The 24,993-nt window shown below is 45.1% G+C and overlaps 1 protein-coding gene across 1 annotated transcript in view; it reads right to left on the reverse strand.

Annotated features, from left to right (window-relative positions):
• Nucleotides 1-53: 53 nt before the first annotated feature.
• LOC144733969 (glycoprotein-N-acetylgalactosamine 3-beta-galactosyltransferase 1-A-like) overlaps nt 54-24,993 on the reverse strand; it is a 42,072-nt gene continuing 17,132 nt past the window's right edge. Inside the window, exon 3 of the mRNA XM_078615998.1 lies at nt 54-3,249. Coding sequence (XP_078472124.1) covers nt 3,094-3,249 — 156 coding nt within the window. The 3' untranslated portion in view covers nt 54-3,093. The remainder of the gene's footprint in view (nt 3,250-24,993) is intronic.

Raw genomic sequence — 24,993 nt, forward strand, 5'->3', positions numbered from 1 at the left:
CATCACCAGCACAGTCTGTCTTCATGTACATGAAAACAGTCTTCAGTCGCACCTTAAAAATTCACTTTTAATACCATTACAAGTCCATCCATAACGCGCAGCTTTTACAGAGACATGGGAAATTTGACATTTTATATTTTCTTGCGTTTCCATTTTCACACGACTGCTTTTCATAGTAACTTTGTCCACAGAATGCACCCCTACTTCGCAATTGTGGGAAATCTGGCGCTGTTGGCGAAGCAGCATTTCATCATAGTCCGTGGAAGCAACATTTGTTCCAAGTAATTGACCCCTTCGCAAAATCGTATGGTTAATAGAGAACATCTTGGCTTTTATTAAGTTCAGTTTTAAAAGCGAGGTGCCAATCCGCAGTATAAAGGTGTTTGCATTGGCTTGCTTTGAGCTGCAGGTCAACGAGGTGATCCTAAGCGTGACCAGCAGCATCCTGCAATGGCTCTTGTCTCAATCCCCAATGACATGCCAGTTTCTGTCGCACGATGGCAGCAGTAATGTGTTTACGAGCTGAATGCCAACGTCGAGGTTTGCTAGCCAAGAGAGGGCTTCAGGAGAGAGAGTTCGTGCCGTTTTTCTGCTGTTCCTCCTCGGTTAAAGCAGCACAGACCACAGTGGGTTTACTGTATGGTCCAGTAGTTTGGGTTGCATGGCCACGATCGCACGACTGTGGCTTATCTTTCCATTCATGAAGGTAATGTGCTCATCGGCCTCTTGATGTTCTGATATGGTTCATGGTTGCACCAGCAGTGTCTTCGAGGAGGAGGAATGTCAAAGCTAAGAGGTGCGGATGTTTGGGTTTTGAACGTGTGGAGTGTATTTCTGGACGTCTGCGGAAATGCTCGCCGTGGCAGACGACCGCGTGGACTCGTCTTCCGACAGCCTAGCGAACGTTCCGGAACGTAGTCGACAAACGTCATCGGGAACAATCGTATGCATTCTAAAAATTGGTGGGAGTGGACGATCCATTCACAGGACGTCGTTGCGTTCTGCTACTGCGGCTGCTGCTGCTACGTATTGAGAAGTCTGCGTTAGTGTTTCCGAGGACAACTTGATGCATTAAAGCGATGGCCGTCCTGTTGTGATTGTCGGCAGGCATTCCACTGATTTGTCTTCGGCAAGTACGGTTGTTTGGTTTGAATTATTTTGTCTTTTGCTGCAGCAAATATTTGCGATTTCAAAGCTGCCAAAATGCTTGCAACACTGAAGTACTTTGCAACATATTCTTAATTAAAAAGATTATCGAGGTTGATGCGTTATTTAGAGCCCTACACCACAAGCGTTTTACAAACAATAGTGCTGCGTAACACACGGTTCTATATGCGTTGGCGCCCATGGATGCAGTGCACTGCCAACGTCACAGTAAAACCTCGGTATATACTTAACTAACCTCCCTAAGTGCATGCAAGCGTTGTTCATTTTTCCAAGTTTTATTCCCTGCTTGCTTACCGGCGTCACGTCAGGCAACAATGCTTTTCACATGCTTGCAGAGTGGCGCGACCCCCAGTGAGGGTGGTGCCCACAAGCCCCTCTAAACCCTGAAGGTAGCAGCTACTTTACCTCGCTCACCCACGGGATTGCAGTTTCCCATACGCTGCTATGGTGATGTTCATTGCACGACAGTGAAATATAATTTTGTCATCTCGTGGCTGGAATTTATCTAAATTAGTTCAAAATATGTTTTTAACACAATGGCTTTTTATTATTCCATTGTTGTGTCTGGGCTGAGAGCATGGGACGATCACAGGAGGCTGTAAAATCGTATTTTAACCCAGGAGCTCCACAACTTTGGCTCGGCGCTATCACCTCCGAGGTACATCTCTTTAAGAATTATGACAAGTCCTTGATTGCCTTGTACTGTGAGTTATACACTGGGCGTGCTCTTGTCGGTTTTGTACCCGAATCACGATGTCATTTATTCATCCAGAAATGTGTCGGTGAGTCCCAATGCTGTTGTTCAGGAGGGTTTTACATCGTGACATTTGGCAGCTATTCAGGAATGTTGTTTGCATGTTGAAGGAACCTGCGGTGCCCTAAAACCCTCCGCATACCGGGGGACAACACTAAATCGCCTGCAAAGATTGCTTCGTCAACCCACTTGTCACCTTGCAACTCCTGCCAGTTTTGGAGACTCAACAAAATCTCTGCATGATCCACCAACCCTTACCTCCAAACTGCAGGGTGGAGGGGCTGTGTGCCGCCACTCCCTGCTTGGTGTTAACGTAACGTTTGTGCAAGGTCACGGCTCTATACGCCTGCGTGTTTTGTCATTTGGCAGTTTGGTGACTTTCTGATGCCACCGCACAGCAGCAAAAGTTGGATCCCACGCAACCGCCCGCTGCTAACGGGGTCCCCAATTAATGCCCCTGACTGTCCTCTGTGTGTTGAATTGAGGCAGTGAAAGCTACATCCGATAACAATTTTAGTCGTTTGTGAAAATAGTTTTTTCAAAAGTTACTTCGCCGAGCTACAATTTCGCTTTTACCCCACCGCCACAAAACCGATTTTTATTGTTCTGCAGATCTGTATTTAGGGTTTTGTTTGTAGGCTTTCCATCTGGCTGGCAGTGGGGGAATTGGTGTCTCAGTTCAGGTGCCAAGAATTGATTTGTGCTGAGATCTGGTACCGGTACTGTGTTTAACGTTATTGAAGAATACTGCAGTGTTGATAGACCCCATGCTGACTGAGAAACATGTCCGGATTTGGTCTACAGTGGAAAAGGTGACGTCTTAAATCTGTATTTTCAATGTATGCAATCAACGTATGTATGTTGAACTTCTTTTGCACTGTACATAGCCAACCAAGCTAATCATAGGTGTGGGTAAAGGACAACAAACTAAACAAAAAAGAAGCTCTAAAGAAAGTATTTTTTATGCATGGGTCTCTGTGAGTCTATGGGTGTCTGTGTGAGACTGGGTCTGCATGTGAGTGTATGGGTCTTTATGTGTGTATGTATGTTGAACTTCTTTCACATACGTAGCCAACCGTGCTAATCGGAGGTGCGCGGTGGGAAGGAAAACAAACTAAACACACAAAGCAGTTCCGCCGCTTGATCACGGATTACTTTCACATAAAGAGTTATTAATACGAGTCCCACAAATAATCTCTGCGAATGGGCGTGGGGCGATGCTGGTAGCCGTATGGGCGCAGGTGGTAGGCGAAGTACTCGAATGCGTACATCCACTCCGGCGCCATGAAGTGGAACGAGATGGAGAAGTCCGAGCAGCAGTCGGGACCCTGCGAGCCACGGGGGAGGCGCGGCGGAACAAAGTCAACGGCGGTTCTCGCACTGTCAGGGCGCCACGGTGGCTAGGAGATGTTAACTACCTCGCCTGGTATGCATGAGGTCGTGGGTTCAACCCCAACCTTGACACCTGCTGTATATTTTGAGTTTGCGTGTGTATCTCCCCGTGGTCGCGTGTATTTTTCTCAGTTTCTTCCGGTTTTTCTCCATTTAGAATCAACGTGCGTTTAGAGTATTTGGCTACTATACATTTCCACATGGTAAGTCACTTCGTTGAGCTATCGTTTGTGGCCAGGTCGCTTATGAAAAAGAGCTACATAGCTGAGTGGTGCTTACATGTTTAAATACAAAAATCGTCACCTATGAGGTTGTATTTGTGACAAAAAAACGTCATGCAGTAGTGGTATCGTCAATGTACATATTTCCAATTATTTAAACTTTTATTGTCAGAAATAAGAGGAAATAATTAGTCACTTTGGTTTTGTTTTTCCAATATTCTAGTTAATCTTACTTCCAAATAACGTACATTTTCCCTGATTTTGTCTTTCCATGCATCACCGCAGTAGCTATCAACATTGCCCGCGTGAGTATGTCATGACAAATCCAATGCAAATGGAATACTCGACAACTTGGCAAATGAATGATACAAATCCAACCCTCGGATCTATCTCCCAATCTAATCCCCGACCTGCTGAATATCATTCGCTGTCTTCAACGTCCTCCATGGCCTCCCCTCCCCAATGTTCCCCATTCCAACGCTTCCCCTCTTATCAAGCAGAACTCGATGCGAAGTCACTGCTTGCGCCGCTTAGGAACCGCCGCAGGTTTGGTGTCCTCATTGCAGTGGTTATTAAACTATACTGCAGCCTTGCACCCCTTTGATTCTCGATCGTAAAAAAAAATACATTGTGAATAAATACGTAGGGTTTGATGAAACAAAATACAGTCATACCTCGGTATACGACCGCTTTGGAATACGTCGAATTTGGTATACGTCGTGTTTTGACGAGAAAAAAATGTCTTGGGATACGACTTCTTACTAGAACTTGTATGGGTCGCGATGAGTCCCCGTGTACCCGCATATAGCCTAAAATCTGTCCACGACTGAAACAAAGCGCCGCTCCTCAGTGTGCCTGTACAGTAGTTTTAATGGAAGGGGACTCTCCTTCCAAAAAATAACATCTCCTCCTCCCCTTCCTCACCACTATCCTCGTAGGCTACCAACTCCTCTCAATTTTTTTTCTATTTTAAGTTATTTATGCATTTATTTGAATTCATGTATGCATTTTAGTAATAAGTAGTGTCTAAATTATTTTATACAACCCCATTAATGTATAATATGCCATATAAAATATCATTTCTTATACTCTGGAATGGATTATTTCCTTTCCCTTTATTTCTTATGGGAAAAATTCGTTTGGTATACGTCATTTTCAGTATAAGTCCTACCTTCTGGAATGAATTAACGACGTATACCGAGGTACCACTGTAGTTTCGATGATTTACCTTCTAAAAAAAATTGGCATTTCTCGCACCCCCAAAAAGGGCATCTCGCACCCCTATTGGATGCGTGCACCCCAGGTTAAGAACCGCTGACGTAGGGAACCCATCCAGCCGCCGCTTGACCCGCAAGAGTCCGTGCTTGCGCCGTCACTGGTCAACGTATACATGACCGTGACCTGCCTGTCGTTTTCTCGTGCTCATCTGTGTCGGCCACTGATCTGACATTGGCTGCCCGAAGCACCGATCTCAATCTGCCAGACATTAAGGCCACCCAGAATGAAGTTCTCACAACATTGGAATATTTTTTCAAGTACAGGTAGGAACAACAGTTCCCCCTGCCCACCAGGGATTATTTGTCCGTCTGTCGTGCATAGCCACGCCCTCGATTTGTATTTCATAGAGCGCTTCGGGCGGGCTCAGCACCACATGTAGTGCCGCCCCACGCAACTTGCACGAATGCGCTGTCCAACCAAGTTCCTACCTGCCCACTCCGAAGGAACATGTTCCTAGCACTTCTCTCCCAACCAAAAACAAAAAAACATGATCGTCAACCTTCCACCTAAGCAGTTGGTGCGCACGGACATCCCTAAAAGTATGAGTTGGAACGAACCGAGGTCACAAACCGACACCCAGCGGACCTCGTCATCGCCCTTGGCTGGAGCCTAACTTGACAAGAACGTCTCCGGAGGATGATCGCCAAAGTCAAATCGAGGACAGACACTGTCCACTGGGGAGCAATCGCCCCAGTCCTAAAAGGTGGTGCTTCTCAACCTTGTTGGGCTACTGCTGTACCCCTCCTTGTTAAATTGTGTTTTAACCGAGTGTTAATTATTCATACATGATAAGTAAATGTATGAAAAATGAACATCAATATTTTAACCAATTGTCTATTTTGTGAGGTATCCTAACTATTTAAGTAACTGCAAGGGATTACAAAATTCAATGGACGCTCAGCATGCATGACGCAATTTGTCCACGCGTGTTGGTAACTATTGGAAGCAACTTTGTTGACGATCAGTAAGTTGAGAAAGCTCTTTTATATCGGTCGAGGTTACCATATATATTACAATTTTATTGCAGTTATATTGGCAGATTCATACATGATTATTTATTCAACAATGACTCACGTATTACGTAATTTAATACATCACTTCAAGCCCCCGGTTGAGAAGCACTGCTTTAGATGGCCACATTGTGCATGCCATTGTAGAGTGGCAACGCACAAACTCAACTCTGGATGTGTCGCAAACCATCAGGGGCCTGCCAATCGACGCACAGCAACATGGCTTCCCGTGCCGTCGAACATCGTCGCTCCACGTTTGCGCCAAGAGGCGGCAAAAAGGTAATATGGAAACCCATGTCAAATCCCTTGATTGCCGATTCGTGACGATCTTCGCCGCCCTCATTGCAGTCGCCTAAAATCCCGTCACCATTCTGGTCGCCTAAAATCCCTTAACCATTTATGGTCACCTAAAATCCTGTCACCATTTCTGGTTACCTATAATCCCGTCACCATTTCTGGTCGCCTAAAATCCCGTCACCATTTCTGGTTTCCTAAAATTCCATCACCATTTCTGGTCACAAAATCCTGTCACCATTTCTGGTTGCCTAAATTAAATTAACAATTTCTGCTCGCCTAAAATCCCATCAGCATTTTTGGTCGCCTAAAATCCCATCACCAATTCAGGTCGCCTAAAATCCCATCACCAATTCAGGTTGCCTAAAATCCTGTCACCAATTCAGGTCGCCAAAAAACCCGTGACCATTTCTGCTCGCCTAAATCCCGTAACTATTTCAGGTCGCCTCAAATCCCGTCACCAATTCAGGTCGCCTCAAATCCCAGCACAATTTCTGCTCGCCTTAAATCCCGTAACCATTTTTGGTCGCCTAAAATCCCGTGACCAATTCAGGTCGCCTATAATCCCGTCACCAATTCAGGTCGCCTAAAATCCCGTCACCATTTTTGTCGCCTAAAATCCCGTCACCATTTTTGTTCGCCTAAAATCCCATCACCAATTCAGGTCGCCTAAAATCCCGTCACCAATTCTGGTTGCTTAAAAACCCGTCACCAATTCAGGTCGCCAAAAAACCCGTGACCATTTCAGCTCACCTCAAATCCCGTCACCATTTCTGGTCACAAAATCCTATCACCATTTCTGGATGCCTAAATTCCCGTCACAATTTCTGCTCGCCTAAAATGCCGTCACCATTTCTGCTCTCCTAAAATCCCGTAACCAATTCAGGTCGCCAAAAAACCCGTCACCATTTCTGGTTTAAAATCCTGTCACCATTTCTGGTCTCATAAAATCCCATCACCAATTCTGCTCGCCTAAAATCCTGTAACCATTTCTGGTCGTCTAAAATCCTGTCACCACTTTTTGATCGCCTAAAATCCCATCACCAATTCTGGTCGCCTAAAATTCCTTAAATTCAGGTCGCCTCAAATCCCGTCACCAATTCAGGTCGCCTCAAATCCCGTCACAATTTCTGCTTGCCTAAAATCCCGTCACCATTTCTGCTCTCCAAATATCCCGTAACCAATTCAGGCCACCTAAAATTCGGTCACCATTTCTGGTCCCCTAAAATCCCATCACCATTTCTGGTTGTTTAAAATCCTGTCACCATTTCTGGTCTCATAAAATCCCGTCACCAATTCTGCTCGCCTAAAATCCTGTAACCATTTCTGGTGGTCTAAAATCCTGTCACCACTTTATGGTCACATAAAATCCCATCACCATTTCTGGTTGCCTAAAATTCCATCACCCTTTCTGGTCACAAAATCCTGTCACCATTTCTGGTTGCCTAAATTCAATTAACAATTTCTGCTCGCCTAAAATCCCATCAGCATTTTTGGTCGCCTAAAATCCCATCACCAGTTCAGGTCGCCTAAAATCCCGTCACCAATTCAGGTTGCCTAAAATCCTGTCACCAATTCAGGTCGCCAAAAAACCCGTGACCATTTCTGCTCGCCTAAATCCCGAAACTATTTCAGGTCGCCTCAAATCCCGTCACCAATTCAGGTCGCCTCAAATCCCAGCACAATTTCTGCTCGCCTTAAATCCCGTAACCATTTTTGGTCGCCTAAAATCCCGTCACCAATTCAGGTCGCCTATAATCCCGTCACCAATTCAGGTCGCCTAAAATCCCGTCACCATTTTTGTCGCCTAAAATCCCGTCACCATTTTTGTCGCCTAAAATCCCGTCACCATTTTTGGTCGCCTAAAATCCCATCACCAATTCAGGTCGCCTAAAATCCCGTCACCAATTCTGGTTGCCTAAAAACCCATCACCAATTCAGGTCGCCTAAAATCCTGTCACCAATTCAGGTCGCCAAAAAACCCGTGACCATTTCAGCTTACCTCAAATCCCGTCACCATTTCTGGTCACAAAATCCTATCACGATTTCTGGATGCCTAAATTCCCGTCACAATTTCTGCTCGCCTAAAATCCCGTCACCATTTCTGCTCTCCTAAAATCCCGTAACTAATTCAGGTCGCCAAAAAACCCGTCCCCATTTCTGGTTGTTTAAAATCCTGTCACCATTTCTGGTTGTTTAAAATCCTGTCACCATTTCTGGTCTCAAAAAATCCCATCACCAATTCTGCTCGCCTAAAATACTGTAACCATTTTTGGTCGTCTAAAATCCTGTCACCACTTTTTGATCGCCTAAAATCCCATCACCAATTCTGGTCGCCTAAAATTCCTTAATTTCTGGTCACCTAAAAATCCCGTCAACAATTCAGGTAGCCTAAAATCTCGTCACCAATTCAGGTCGCCTAAAATCCCGTCGCCATTTTTGGTCGCCTAAAATCCCGTCACCAATTCAGGTTGCCTAAAATCCCATCATCATTTTTGGTCGCCTAAAATCCCGTCACCAATTCAAGTCGCCTAAAATCCCGTCACCAATTCAGGTCGCCTCAAATCCCAGAACAATTTCTGCTCGCCTTAAATCCCGTAACCATTTTTGGTCGCCTAAAATCCCGTCACCATTTTTGATCGCCTAAAATCCCATCAATTCAGGTCGCCTCAAATCCCGTCACCAATTCTGGTTGCCTAAAATCCTGTCACCAATTCAGGTCGCCAAAAAACCCGTGACCAATTCTGCTCGCCTAAATCCTGTCACCATTGCAGCTTGCCTCAAATCCCGTCACCAATTCAGGTCGCCTCAAATCCCGTCACCATTTCAGCTCGCCTCAAATCCCGTCACCATTTCAGGTCGCCTCAAATCCCGTCACCAATTCAGGTCGCCTCAAATCCCGTCACCAATTCAGGTCGCCTCAAATCCCGTCACAATTTCTGCTTGCCTAAAATCCCGTCACCATTTCTGGTCCCCTAAAATCCCATCACCATTTCTGGTTGTTTAAAATCCTGTCACCATTTCTGGTCTCATAAAATCCCATCACCAATTCTGCTCGCCTAAAATCCTGTAACCATTTATGGTGGTCTAAAATCCTGTCGCCACTTTATGGTCACATAAAATCCCATCACCATTTCTAGTTGCCTAAAATCCCATCACCATTTCTGGTTGCCTAAAATTCCATCACCATTTCTGGTCACAAAATCCTGTCACCATTTCTGGTTGCCTAAATTCAATTAACAATTTCTGCTCGCCTAAAATCCGGTCACCATTTTTGGTCGCCTAAAATCCCATCACCAATTCAGGTCGCCTAAAATCCCGTCACCAATTCTGGTTGCTTAAAAACCCGTCATCAATTCAGGTCGCCTAAAATCCTGGCACCAATTCAGGTCGCCAAAAAACCCGTGACCATTTCAGCTCACCTCAAATCCCGTCACCATTTCTGGTCACAAAATCCTATCACCATTTCTGGATGCCTAAATTCCCGTCACAATTTCTGCTCGCCAAAAAACCCGTCACCATTTCTGGTTGTTTAAAATCCTGTCACCATTTCTGGTTTAAAATCCTGTCACCATTTCTGGTCTCATAAAATCCCATCACCAATTCTGCTCGCCTAAAATCCTGTAACCATTTCTGGTCGTCTTAAATCCTGTCACCACTTTTTGATTGCCTAAAATCCCATCACCAATTCTGGTCGCCTAAAATTCCTTAAATTCAGGTCGCCTCAAATCCCGTCACCAATTCAGGTCGCCTCAAATCCCGTCACAATTTCTGCTTGCCTAAAATCCCGTCACCATTTCTGCTCTCCTAATATCCCGTAACCAATTCAGGCCACCTAAAATTCGGTCACCATTTCTGGTCCCCTAAAATCCCATCACCATTTCTGGTTGTTTAAAATCCTGTCACCATTTCTGGTCTCATAAAATCCCGTCACCAATTCTGCTCGCCTAAAATCCTGTAACCATTTCTGGTGGTCTAAAATCCTGTCACCATTTTATGGTCACATAAAATCCCATCACCATTTCTGGTTGCCTAAAATTCCATCACCATTTCTGGTCACAAAATCCTGTCACCATTTCTGGTTGCCTAAATTCAATTAACAATTTCTGCTCGCCTAAAATCCCATCAGCATTTTTGGTCGCCTAAAATTCCATCACCAGTTCAGGTCGCCTAAAATCCTGTCACCAATTCAGGTCACCAAAAAACCCGTGACCATTTCTGCTCGCCTAAATCCCGAAACTATTTCAGGTCGCCTCAAATCCCGTCACCAATTCAGGTCGCCTCAAATCCCAGCACAATTTCTGCTCGCCTTAAATCCCGTAACCATTTTTGGTCGCCTAAAATCCCGTCACCAATTCAGGTCGCCTATAATCCCGTCACCAATTCAGGTCGCCTAAAATCCCGTCACCATTTTTGTCGCCTAAAATCCCGTCACCATTTTTGGTCGCCTAAAATCCCATCACCAATTCAGGTCGCCTAAAATCCCGTCACCAATTCTGGTTGCCTAAAAACCCGTCACCAATTCAGGTCGCCTAAAATCCTGTCACCAATTCAGGTCGCCAAAAAACCCGTGACCATTTCAGCTCACCTCAAATCCCGTCACCATTTCTGGTCACAAAATCCTATCACCATTTCTGGATGCCTAAATTCCCGTCACAATCTCTGCTCGCCTAAAATCCCGTCACCATTTCTGCTCTCCTAAAATCCCGTAACTAATTCAGGTCGCCAAAAAACCCATCACCATTTCTGGTTGTTTAAAATCCTGTCACCATTTCTGGTTGTTTAAAATCCTGTCACCATTTCTGGTCTCATAAAATCCCATCACCAATTCTGCTCGCCTAAAATCCTGTAACCATTTCTGGTCGTCTAAAATCCTGTCACCACTTTTTGATCGCCTAAAATCCCATCACCAATTCTGGTCGCCTAAAATTCCTTAATTTCTGGTCACCTAAAAATCCCGTCAACAATTCAGGTAGCCTAAAATCTCGTCACCAATTCAGGTCGCCTAAAATCCCGTCGCCATTTTTGGTCGCCTAAAATCCCGTCACCAATTCAGGTTGCCTAAAATCCCATCATCATTTTTGGTCGCCTAAAATCCCGTCACCAATTCAAGTCGCCTAAAATCCCGTCACCAATTCAGGTCGCCTCAAATCCCAGAACAATTTCTGCTCGCCTTAAATCCCGTAACCATTTTTGGTCGCCTAAAATCCCGTCACCATTTTTGATCGCCTAAAATCCCATCAATTCAGGTCGCCTCAAATCCCGTCACCAATTCTGGTTGCCTAAAATCCTGTCACCAATTCAGGTCGCCAAAAAACCCGTGACCATTTCTGCTCGCCTAAATCCTGTCACCATTTCAGCTTGCCTCAAATCCCGTCACCAATTCAGGTCGCCTCAAATCCCGTCACCATTTCAGCTCGCCTCAAATCCCGTCACCATTTCAGGTCGCCTCAAATCCCGTCACCAATTTAGGTCGCCTCAAATCCCGTCACCAATTCAGGTCGCCTCAAATCCCGTCACAATTTCTGCTTGCCTAAAATCCCGTCACCATTTCTGCTCTCCTAAAATCCCGTAACCAATTCAGGCCACCTAAAATTCGGTTACCATTTCTGGTCCCCTAAAATCCCATCACCATTTCTGGTTGTTTAAAATCCTGTCACCATTTCTGGTCTCATAAAATCCCATCACCAATTCTGCTCGCCTAAAATCCTGTAACCATTTATGGTGGTCTAAAATCCTGTCACCACTTTATGGTCACATAAAATCCCATCACCATTTCTAGTTGCCTAAAATCCCATCACCATTTCTGGTTGCCTAAAATTCCATCACCATTTCTGGTCACAAAATCCTGTCACCATTTCTGGTTGCCTAAATTCAATTAACAATTTCTGCTCGCCTAAAATCCGGTCACCATTTTTGGTCGCATAAAATCCCATCACCAATTCAGGTCGCCTAAAATCCCGTCACCAATTCTGGTTGCTTAAAAACCCGTCACCAATTCAGGTCGCCTAAAATCCTGTCACCAATTCAGGTCGCCAAAAAACCCGTGACCATTTCAGCTCACCTCAAATCCCGTCACCATTTCTGGTCACAATCCTATCACCATTTCTGGATGCCTAAATTCCCGTCACAATTTCTGCTCGCCTAAAATCCCGTCACCATTTCTGCTCTCCTAAAATCCCGTAACCAATTCAGGTCTCCAAAAACCCGTCACCATTTCTGGTTGTTTAAAATCCTGTCACCATTTCTGGTTTAAAATCCTGTCACCATTTCTGGTCTCATAAAATCCCATCACCAATTCTGCTCGCCTAAAATCCTGTAACCATTTCTGGTCGTCTAAAATCCTGTCACCACTTTTTGATCGCCTAAAATCCCATCACCAATTCTGGTCGCCTAAAATTCCTTAAATTCAGGTCGCCTCAAATCCCGTCACCAATTCAGGTCGCCTCAAATCCCGTCACAATTTCTGCTCTCCTAAAATCCCGTAACCAATTCAGGCCACCTAAAATTCGGTCACCATTTCTGGTCCCCTAAAATCCCATCACCATTTCTGGTTGTTTAAAATCCTGTCACCATTTCTGGTCTCATAAAATCCCGTCACCAATTCTGCTCGCCTAAAATCCTGTAACCATTTCTGGTGGTCTAAAATCCTGTCACCACTTTATGGTCACATAAAATCCCATCACCATTTCTGGTTGCCTAAAATTCCATCACCATTTCTGGTCACAACATCCTGTCACCATTTCTGGTTGCCTAAATTCAATAAACAATTTCTGCTCGCCTAAAATCCCATCAGCATTTTTGGTCGCCTAAAATCCTGTCACCAGTTCAGGTCGCCTAAAATCCCGTCACCAATTCAGGTTGCCTAAAATCCTGTCACCAATTCAGGTCGCCAAAAAACCCGTGACCATTTCAGGTCGCCTCAAATCCCGTCACCAATTCAGGTCGCCTCAAATCCCGTCACCAATTCAGGTCGCCTCAAATCCCGTCACAATTTCTGCTTGCCTAAAATCCCGTCACCATTTCTGCTCTCCTAAAATCCCGTAACCAATTCAGGCCACCTAAAATTCGGTCACCATTTCTGGTCCCCTAAAATCCCATCACCATTTCTGGTTGTTTAAAATCCTGTCAACATTTCTGGTCTCATAAAATCCCATCACAAATTCTGCTCACCTAAAATCCTGTAACCATTTATGGTGGTCTAAAATCCTGTCACCACTTTATGGTCACATAAAATCCCATCACCATTTCTAGTTGCCTAAAATCCCATCACCATTTCTGGTTGCCTAAAATCCCATCACCATTTCTAGTTGCCTCAAATCCCAGCACAATTTCTGCTCGCCTTAAATCCCGTAACCATTTTTGGTCGCCTAAAATCCCATCACCAATTCAGGTCGCCTAAAATCCCGTCACCAATTCAGGTCGCCTAAAATCCTGTCACCAATTCAGGTCGCCAAAAAACCCGTGACCATTTCAGCTCACCTCAAATCCCGTCACCATTTCTGGTCACAAAATCCTATCACCATTTCTGGATGCCTAAATTCCCGTCACAATTTCTGCTCGCCTAAAATCCCGTCACCATTTCTGCTCTCCTAAAATCCCGTAACCAATTCAGGTCTCCAAAAACCCGTCACCATTTCTGGTTGTTTAAAATCCTGTCACCATTTCTGGTTTAAAATCCTGTCACCATTTCTGGTCTCATAAAATCCCATCACCAATTCTGCTCGCCTAAAATCCTGTAACCATTTCTGGTCGTCTAAAATCCTGTCACCACTTTTTGATCGCCTAAAATCCCATCACCAATTCTGGTCGCCTAAAATTCCTTAAATTCAGGTCGCCTCAAATCCCGTCACCAATTCAGGTCGCCTCAAATCCCGTCACAATTTCTGCTCTCCTAAAATCCCGTAACCAATTCAGGCCACCTAAAATTCGGTCACCATTTCTGGTCCCCTAAAATCCCATCACCATTTCTGGTTGTTTAAAATCCTGTCACCATTTCTGGTCTCATAAAATCCCGTCACCAATTCTGCTCGCCTAAAATCCTGTAACCATTTCTGGTGGTCTAAAATCCTGTCACCACTTTATGGTCACATAAAATCCCATCACCATTTCTGGTTGCCTAAAATTCCATCACCATTTCTGGTCACAAAATCCTGTCACCATTTCTGGTTGCCTAAATTCAATAAACAATTTCTGCTCGCCTAAAATCCCATCAGCATTTTTGGTCGCCTAAAATCCTGTCACCAGTTCAGGTCGCCTAAAATCCTGTCACCAGTTCAGGTCGCCTAAAATCCCGTCACCAATTCAGGTTGCCTAAAATCCTGTCACCAATTCAGGTCGCCAAAAAACCCGTGACCATTTCAGGTCGCCTCAAATCCCGTCACCAATTCAGGTCGCCTCAAATCCCGTCACCAATTCAGGTCGCCTCAAATCCCGTCACAATTTCTGCTTGCCTAAAATCCCGTCACCATTTCTGCTCTCCTAAAATCCCGTAACCAATTCAGGCCACCTAAAATTCGGTCACCATTTCTGGTCCCCTAAAATCCCATCACCATTTCTGGTTGTTTAAAATCCTGTCAACATTTCTGGTCTCATAAAATCCCATCACAAATTCTGCTCACCTAAAATCCTGTAACCATTTATGGTGGTCTAAAATCCTGTCACCACTTTATGGTCACATAAAATCCCATCACCATTTCTAGTTGCCTAAAATCCCATCACCATTTCTGGTTGCCTAAAATCCCATCACCATTTCTAGTTGCCTCAAATCCCAGCACAATTTCTGCTCGCCTTAAATCCCGTAACCATTTTTGGTCGCCTAAAATCCCATCACCAATTCAGGTCGCCTAAAATCCCGTCACCAATTCAGGTCGCCTAAAATCCTGTCACCAATTCAGGTCGCCAAAAAACCCGTGACCATTTCAGCTCGCCTCAAATCCCGTCACCATTTCTGGTCACAAAATCCTATCACCATTTCTGGATGCCTAAATTCCCGTCAATTTCTGCTCGCCTAAAATCCCGTCACCATTTCTGCTCTCCTAAAATCCCGTAACCAATTCAGGTCGCCAAAAAACCTGTCACCATTTCTGGTTGTTTAAAATCCTGTCACCAATTCAAGTCGCCTAAAATCCCGTCACCAATTCAGGTCGCCTCAAATCCCAGAACAATTTCTGCTCGCCTTAAATCCCGTAACCATTTTTGGTCGCCTAAAATCCCGTCACCATTTTTGATCGCCTAAAATCCCATCAATGCAGGTCGCCTCAAATCCCGTCACCAATTCTGGTTGCCTAAAATCCTGTCACCAATTCAGGTCGCCAAAAAACCCGTGACCATTTCTGCTCGCCTAAATCCTGTCACCATTTCAGCTTGCCTCAAATCCCGTCACCAATTCAGGTCGCCTCAAATCCCGTCACCATTTCAGCTCGCCTCAAATCCCGTCACCATTTCAGGTCGCCTCAAATCCCGTCACCAATTCAGGTCGCCTCAAATCCCGTCACCAATTCAGGTCGCCTAAAATCCCGTCACAATTTCTGCTTGCCTAAAATCCCGTCACCATTTCTGCTCTCCTAAAATCCCGTAACCAATTCAGGCCACCTAAAATTCGGTCACCATTTCTGGTCCCCTAAAATCCCATCACCATTTCTGGTTGTTTAAAATCCTGTCACCATTTCTGGTCTCATAAAATCCCATCACCAATTCTGCTCGCCTAAAATCCTGTAACCATTTATGGTGGTCTAAAATCCTGTCACCACTTTATGGTCACATAAAATCCCATCACCATTTCTAGTTGCCTAAAATCCCATCACCATTTCTGGTTGCCTAAAATTCCATCACCATTTCTGGTCACAAAATCCTGTCACCATTTCTGGTTGCCTAAATTCAATTAACAATTTCTGCTCGCCTAAAATCCGGTCACCATTTTTGGTAGCCTAAAATCCCATCGCCAATTCAGGTCGCCTAAAATCCCGTCACCAATTCAGGTTGCCTAAAATCCTGTCACCAATTCAGGTCGCCAAAAAACCCGTGACCATTTCTGCTCGCCTAAATCCTGTAACCATTTCAGCTCGCCTCGAATCCCGTCACCAATTCTGCTCGCCTAAAATCCTGTAACCATTTCTGGTGGTCTAAAATCCTGTCACCACTTTATGGTCACATAAAATCCCATCACCATTTCTGGTTGCCTAAAATTCCATCACCATTTCTGGTCACAAAATCCTGTCACCATTTCTGGTTGCCTAAATTCAATAAACAATTTCTGCTCGCCTAAAATCCCATCAGCATTTTTGGTCGCCTAAAATCCTGTCACCAGTTCAGGTCGCCTAAAATCCTGTCACCAGTTCAGGTCGCCTAAAATCCCGTCACCAATTCAGGTTGCCTAAAATCCTGTCACCAATTCAGGTCGCCAAAAAACCCGTGACCATTTCAGGTCGCCTCAAATCCCGTCACCAATTCAGGTCGCCTCAAATCCCGTCACCAATTCAGGTCGCCTCAAATCCCGTCACAATTTCTGCTTGCCTAAAATCCCGTCACCATTTCTGCTCTCCTAAAATCCCGTAACCAATTCAGGCCACCTAAAATTCGGTCACCATTTCTGGTCCCCTAAAATCCCATCACCATTTCTGGTTGTTTAAAATCCTGTCAACATTTCTGGTCTCATAAAATCCCATCACAAATTCTGCTCACCTAAAATCCTGTAACCATTTATGGTGGTCTAAAATCCTGTCACCACTTTATGGTCACATAAAATCCCATCACCATTTCTAGTTGCCTAAAATCCCATCACCATTTCTGGTTGCCTAAAATCCCATCACCATTTCTAGTTGCCTCAAATCCCAGCACAATTTCTGCTCGCCTTAAATCCCGTAACCATTTTTGGTCGCCTAAAATCCCATCACCAATTCAGGTCGCCTAAAATCCCGTCACCAATTCAGGTCGCCTAAAATCCTGTCACCAATTCAGGTCGCCAAAAAACCCGTGACCATTTCAGCTCGCCTCAAATCCCGTCACCATTTCTGGTCACAAAATCCTATCACCATTTCTGGATGCCTAAATTCCCGTCAATTTCTGCTCGCCTAAAATCCCGTCACCATTTCTGCTCTCCTAAAATCCCGTAACCAATTCAGGTCGCCAAAAAACCTGTCACCATTTCTGGTTGTTTAAAATCCTGTCACCAATTCAAGTCGCCTAAAATCCCGTCACCAATTCAGGTCGCCTCAAATCCCAGAACAATTTCTGCTCGCCTTAAATCCCGTAACCATTTTTGGTCGCCTAAAATCCCGTCACCATTTTTGATCGCCTAAAATCCCATCAATGCAGGTCGCCTCAAATCCCGTCACCAATTCTGGTTGCCTAAAATCCTGTCACCAATTCAGGTCGCCAAAAAACCCGTGACCATTTCTGCTCGCCTAAATCCTGTCACCATTTCAGCTTGCCTCAAATCCCGTCACCAATTCAGGTCGCCTCAAATCCCGTCACCATTTCAGCTCGCCTCAAATCCCGTCACCATTTCAGGTCGCCTCAAATCCCGTCACCAATTCAGGTCGCCTCAAATCCCGTCACCAATTCAGGTCGCCTAAAATCCCGTCACAATTTCTGCTTGCCTAAAATCCCGTCACCATTTCTGCTCTCCTAAAATCCCGTAACCAATTCAGGCCACCTAAAATTCGGTCACCATTTCTGGTCCCCTAAAATCCCATCACCATTTCTGGTTGTTTAAAATCCTGTCACCATTTCTGGTCTCATAAAATCCCATCACCAATTCTGCTCGCCTAAAATCCTGTAACCATTTATGGTGGTCTAAAATCCTGTCACCACTTTATGGTCACATAAAATCCCATCACCATTTCTAGTTGCCTAAAATCCCATCACCATTTCTGGTTGCCTAAAATTCCATCACCATTTCTGGTCACAAAATCCTGTCACCATTTCTGGTTGCCTAAATTCAATTAACAATTTCTGCTCGCCTAAAATCCGGTCACCATTTTTGGTAGCCTAAAATCCCATCACCAATTCAGGTCGCCTAAAATCCCGTCACCAATTCAGGTTGCCTAAAATCCTGTCACCAATTCAGGTCGCCAAAAAACCCGTGACCATTTCTGCTCGCCTAAATCCTGTAACCATTTCAGCTCGCCTCGAATCCCGTCACCAATTCAGGTCGCCTCAAATCCCGTCACTATTTCAGCTCGCCTCAAATCCCGTCACCATTTCAGGTCGCCTCAAATCCCGTCACCAATTCAGGTCGCCTCAAATCCCGTCACCAATTCAGGTCGCCTCAAATCCCGTCACAATTTCTGCTTGCCTAAAATCCCGTCACCATTTCTGCTCTCCTAAAATCCCGTAACCAATTCAGGCCACCTAAAATTCAGTCACCATTTCTGGTCCCCTAAAATCCCATCACCATTTCTGGTTGTTTAAAATCCTGTCAACATTTCTGGTCTCATAAAATCCCATCACAAATTCTGCTCACCTAAAATCCTGTAACCATTTATGGTGGTCTAAAATCCTGTCACCACTTTATGGTCACATAAAATCCCATCACCATTTCTAGTTGCCTAAAATCCCATCACCATTTCTGGTTGCCTAAAATCCCATCACCATTTCTAGTTGCCTCAAATCCCAGCACAATTTCTGCTCGCCTTAAATCCCGTAACCATTTTTGGTCGCCTAAAATCCCATCACCAATTCAGGTCGCCTAAAATCCCGTCACCAATTCAGGTCGCCTAAAATCCTGTCACCAATTCAGGTCGCCAAAAAACCCGTGACCATTTCAGCTCGCCTCAAATCCCGTCACCATTTCTGGTCACAAAATCCTATCACCATTTCTGGATGCCTAAATTCCCGTCAATTTCTGCTCGCCTAAAATCCCGTCACCATTTCTGCTCTCCTAAAATCCCGTAACCAATTCAGGTCGCCAAAAAACCTGTCACCATTTCTGGTTGTTTAAAATCCTGTCACCAATTCAAGTCGCCTAAAATCCCGTCACCAATTCAGGTCGCCTCAAATCCCAGAACAATTTCTGCTCGCCTTAAATCCCGTAACCATTTTTGGTCGCCTAAAATCCCGTCACCATTTTTGATCGCCTAAAATCCCATCAATGCAGGTCGCCTCAAATCCCGTCACCAATTCTGGTTGCCTAAAATCCTGTCACCAATTCAGGTCGCCAAAAAACCCGTGACCATTTCTGCTCGCCTAAATCCTGTCACCATTTCAGCTTGCCTCAAATCCCGTCACCAATTCAGGTCGCCTCAAATCCCGTCACCATTTCAGCTCGCCTCAAATCCCGTCACCATTTCAGGTCGCCTCAAATCCCGTCACCAATTCAGGTCGCCTCAAATCCCGTCACCAATTCAGGTCGCCTAAAATCCCGTCACAATTTCTGCTTGCCTAAAATCCCGTCACCATTTCTGCTCTCCTAAAATCCCGTAACCAATTCAGGCCACCTAAAATTCGGTCACCATTTCTGGTCCCCTAAAATCCTGTCACCATTTCTGGTCTCATAAAATCCCATCACAAATTCTGCTCACCTAAAATCCTGTAACCATTTATGGTGGTCTAAAATCCTGTCACCACTTTATGGTCACATAAAATCCCATCACCATTTCTAGTTGCCTAAAATCCCATCACCATTTCTGGTTGCCTAAAATCCCATCACCATTTCTAGTTGCCTCAAATCCCAGCACAATTTCTGCTCGCCTTAAATCCCGTAACCATTTTTGGTCGCCTAAAATCCCATCACCAATTCAGGTCGCCTAAAATCCCGTCACCAATTCAGGTCGCCTAAAATCCTGTCACCAATTCAGGTCGCCAAAAAACCCGTGACCATTTCAGCTCGCCTCAAATCCCGTCACCATTTCTGGTCACAAAATCCTATCACCATTTCTGGATGCCTAAATTCCCGTCAATTTCTGCTCGCCTAAAATCCCGTCACCATTTCTGCTCTCCTAAAATCCCGTAACCAATTCAGGTCGCCAAAAAACCTGTCACCATTTCTGGTTGTTTAAAATCCTGTCACCAATTCAGGTCACCTAAAATCCCATCACAATTTCTGGTCGCCTAAAATCCCGTCACCATTTCTGGTCGCGTAAAATCGTGTCACCATTTCTGGTCGCCTAAAATCCCATCACCAATTCAGGTTGCCTAAAATCCCATCACCATTTCTGGTCGCCTAAAATCCCATCACCATTTCTGGTCACCTAAAATCCTGTCACCATTTCTGGTCACCTAAAATCCCATCACCAATTCAGGTCGCCTAAAATTCAGTCACCAATTTAGGTTGCCTAAAAGCCTGTCAACATTTTTGGTCGTGTAGTGACATCCGGAATGTCACTGTGGTGCCGGCCCGAGAGGGCCGTGGCGTGCGATTTCCCTCCATCGCGGACAGCACCAGGTGGGTTGCTGTGTGAGGCCGGCTCTAGCACAGCATGGCGTGCGATGCACTGTCATCGCGTGCACCCCGTAGGCAGGTGTGGTACCAGCCCTAGCGGGGCTAGGTGCGCGCTGAGTGTAGTGCGGGCTCCCACAAGGGGGAGTGGGAGAGTGTCAGCCCAGGGGCATAGTTGCCCCGGGCCATGGCACTCTGGTTGACCCCGTAGACACGTGATCCGGAGTGTCCACAGAGAGGGCCCCAAGTGGGGGGTGATCACCTGTCCATGGAGAGCTCTCGAGAGGGATCAATTGGGAGCTAGAACGCTCGAGAAGGTGGATGGGGCCAAGGGTGGAGCGGCAACGACCCAGGGGGATATAAGGTGGGTCCCTGGGAGGGACCAGGGTTCTTCGTTCTACAAGCTGGAAGCTCTACAAGGCATCAACACGTGGTCGGGGACCCGAGTGAGGGTCTGACCATTCGTAGCTGTAACTCCTACATATAGAGTAGCTAGCTGGGTGGTCACCACCCTAGGCTGTATCTGGTGAAGGTGTATGTGTCGGGTTATGAAATTTTGATGAAAATAATAAAAATTTATAATTTTCCGAAAAATGCGCAAATAGCATTAATTATGTTAATGTGTGTATTAACATGTATAAATTATGATAATGCATGTGATTATATGCATAAATTATGATAATCACGGATATAATCGTAGTAATTTATGCGGATGCTTGCGATTATGTTAATGTGTGCAGTTATGATAATTAGGCTCAGCTTCGTTTATCCAGTGTTATATCAGGATAACACGATTTTCATCGATTAAACGTTACCGATTATCTTAGTGTGTTTATGTTATTTTAGGTCTCCATTTTCATATCTCATCACAGGATACAGTTATCAAGAATAAGATAGTTTTGCATGGACTTGGAAAGAAGCACTCGAACAGTTGGTGTTAAGCAATTTTATTCTAAACAAGCACATGACACTCTCTTATCCGAAAGCAAGTATACGTCAATAAATTCATGGGCAAGATCATGCGATTACGAAAATGAATGACTAAAAATACTTCTTCATTGGCATGATTATGCAGTTAACGAAAATGAATGACTAAAACATTTCTTATTCATGTAACTCGACGGCAGCAACTGCTTTGCACGATCAGTTGATATTGAACGCACCACCTCGAAATGGCAACCCTTTTTGAAACGCAATGACAATTTTTTTTTTAAGTCTTATTCGTGTGCGTGCTGTGTGTGCGTTGTCCCCTTTTAATATTAATTAATTCTTAGAGCCGGGAGTTGTGTCGTTAGCTTGTGTGGTGTGGGAGGATACGAACAGCGGCCAGAAGTTTTCTCTGGGTAGGGCGTGGCCGCCGCGAGCACCTGCTGCTCCCTCGCTCTCTCTCCACTGCTGGACGACGAGTTGGCACGATGCTGTCCTTGAAGATGCTCGGTCGCTCGTGTCGCTCGGTGGCGCTGGGTGACGCTCGGTGTCGCTCGGTGTCGCTCGGTGGCGCTCGGTGGCGCTCGGTGGCGCTCGGTGGCGCTCGGAAGAATTTGACTCTCTTTCTCCACTGCGGGATGACGAGTCGGTTTTGGTTGATGCTGGTTGATCTGGGTGAGTATTAGTCACACGGCGCATTCAACAGCGCTGTCCTCCTCCTCACAGCCGTTTGACCAGGTTTTCTCCACTGCTTCGCGCTCTCTGCTTTGCTCGCTTGGCGATCTCCGCCTTTCCTGCGGGTTGTTCGCTGGTCGTCACTCTGACGAGGAGCGATGCTTCGTTCGTGGCAGGGTGGACGTTGGCGTCTTTGTTGGCTTCACTCGCAGCTCGGCGACTCAGGGTAGCGATTCTTCTCAGGTGGTGCAGACCTCGGCTTGTAGCTGCACGTCGCTACCCCGCGAACCTCGTCATTCTGGATGACGAAAAGCTTCTTCGTTGGCGGCGACGAGAAGAGATGGAGCCGAAGCCCTGGAGATCTGTGGTGGGGGCCAGAGCCCCTGACGATCTGAGTTGAATGGATTTTTCCCTGGCTTATATTGGGAAAATCCACTCAGTCTTCCCGAGTTGTTTGAAGGCCGTCATATATCTTTCTGTGGGTTGAACACATCTGCGTCCGTATGTTTCGTGTGTCGTGTGCGTGTTTATTAGTAAAGACACAGCTGTGTAACCATTCTGGAAGGAGGGGTGGGGAATGTTATTTGCTCGCGTGTGCAAATCTTGCTGTCCGTGCTGCGGGGAGACAAAGACGGCCGTGTTTAACTCAACGTGAGCACCCTCTCCTCTCTCCGCGTCTCTTGCGAGAGAAAACAAACAAAAACAGAGCGAGAAGAAGCAGACACCCCCGCGACCCCTCCTCGCGACCTTTCCTAACCCTCCAAGCATTCATAGGCCATCTGTTTGTGCTGCGGGGAGACAAAGACGGCCGTGTTTAACTCAAAACGTGAGCACCCTCTCCTCTCTCCGCGTCTCTTGCGAGAGAAAACAAACAATGTCAGCACAAACCCCCCCCCTTGTGACATTTTTGCTCCCTCCTTGCTTGCCAGACCCCGCTGGAAGACAAAGGTGGCTGAGGAGATGTTTGTAATCCATTTATGTGGTCCTGTGTGTTACATTTATTCTTGAATTATATTTTATGAGTTCCTTCGGTCTTAGTATCGTGGTTATCATTCGTCTATGTTTAATGAATATTCGTAATGATCCTCGTCACATTATTATTTTGGGGCTTCGCCAAGTTTAGTTCACCAGAGATTGGTGTTTTATTCTGAGTTATATTTTAATGTCCTGAGGTTAAGTGTAACTATGTTTCCACTTAAGATTTCTGGAATTCGTACTCTTTAGTTTTTAGGAAGGTCGTGTAGGTAGGAAACATATACTAATAATAAAAATATTATTGTTTGTTGGTTAATTATCTTTGTTAAGTTTCTACTTTTCGGTAAGGAAAACGTTAAGAAAACGCGAAGTTTCAACCGTTATTTACTCTGCACCTTATCTGTACATCTCCAGATGTCTTGGGAGGTTAGTCCATACATCTTTTTGTCCATCTGGATGTCTATGACCTTTCTGTGACCGACTTCTTACCAGTTTAATGGCCGTTTCACAGATTCCTGGTGTGCTTGTAGTGGGTTGTTTTCATTATTTAATTAAAAAAGTATATATAGATATAATAAAAAGAGAAATATATATTTTTTAATTATTCTTAATATTAATAACGGAAAACAGGGCATAGATACAACAATCCGCCCTTTTAAAAATTATCAGTGGTTGATTCGGCCACTGGCGAATTTTTAAACAAAGTAAATGCCCTGTTTTTTTTTTGTTATAAATCCATCAGCCGCCCTTACTCTCGGCGGTTATTTCTTACGACGCGCGTGCACATATTACGATCTTAACCTGGTTACATTTGAAATAAGCAAAGAAAATAACAACACGTTAAACATCGATATTGCGTTACATCGGTTCTCATACATCATAACTCCGACGAATATTCATTTTTGTTTTTGCTTAACATGGTTACATTTGAATTAAGCAAAGAAAATATTAACACGTTAAACATCGATATCCCCAATTACATAGGTTCTCATATATCATAACTCCGACGAATATTCATTTTTATTTTTGTTAAATCCTGGGAAACGCTAGGTAGCGGTTTCGAACGCATTTATGCGTTACCTTCCTCATGTTGCCTGGTTTACCACTTATCACTTTGATAATTCGATCACGGTTTTCGGGTTCGTTTTTGTAGTTTCCTCTCTCACTCTCTCGCGTCGTGGGAGTGTGTGGTGAAAAATTGTGCTGCACATAATCAGAATTCGCGCACACAACCCACTTTGACACTTGGTTCGTGGCATTCGCTCTCTCTGCGATTACATGCACATTTGCCGAGTCAGTGTGTCGATTTAATTCTGTGCCTCGTAATGTTGTCCTCTTTGTTTTTACGAGTGTGTAAGATTCCAACACCATTCCCGATATGTCATGAACATTCGTCTCCATTTTAGCACTCCGATCCGCATAAATTTTGGTTTCCCTTGGATATTTTTCATTCAAAGGCTCGCGCCTGCACTCCTCAGGGCGTGTCTCTGCTGTCTGTTATCTACTGTCCGATCACACTTCAATTCAGCCCTGTCCTTACATTCGATTTGTGCGTCATTTACGGGAGCACTGTCCGCGTTTTTGCCCGCCCTGTCACTTGCAGCCTGCTTGTATTTCCCATTGAGCTCAGGGTTTAACAAAACCTCGGCGGGTGGGGCGCGTGTTGGCCGCTCGCTCGCGCTCACTGTGGGTGGTTCATCATGTATTTGGACCGCATTCTGTGTTATTCCTCTATTCCCTCCTGGTATAGCCGGTGGAGGAATTGGTCGGAATTGGATCGATTGTGTTTGACCTCCCATCCTGCGATTCTCCTGAATGTTCGCATCCATACCTCCGCAGTCTGTGTACCACCTTCCCGCTAGGTGGTTATCTTGCCATCTCTGTGCGTAATTTGAACCTTGCGTGTGTCGTGGGATGGGG

This window comes from Lampetra planeri, chromosome 49 (assembly GCF_965212315.1).
Source record: "Lampetra planeri chromosome 49, kcLamPlan1.2.h2, whole genome shotgun sequence".
In the NCBI taxonomy this organism is placed as follows: domain Eukaryota; kingdom Metazoa; phylum Chordata; class Hyperoartia; order Petromyzontiformes; family Petromyzontidae; genus Lampetra; species Lampetra planeri.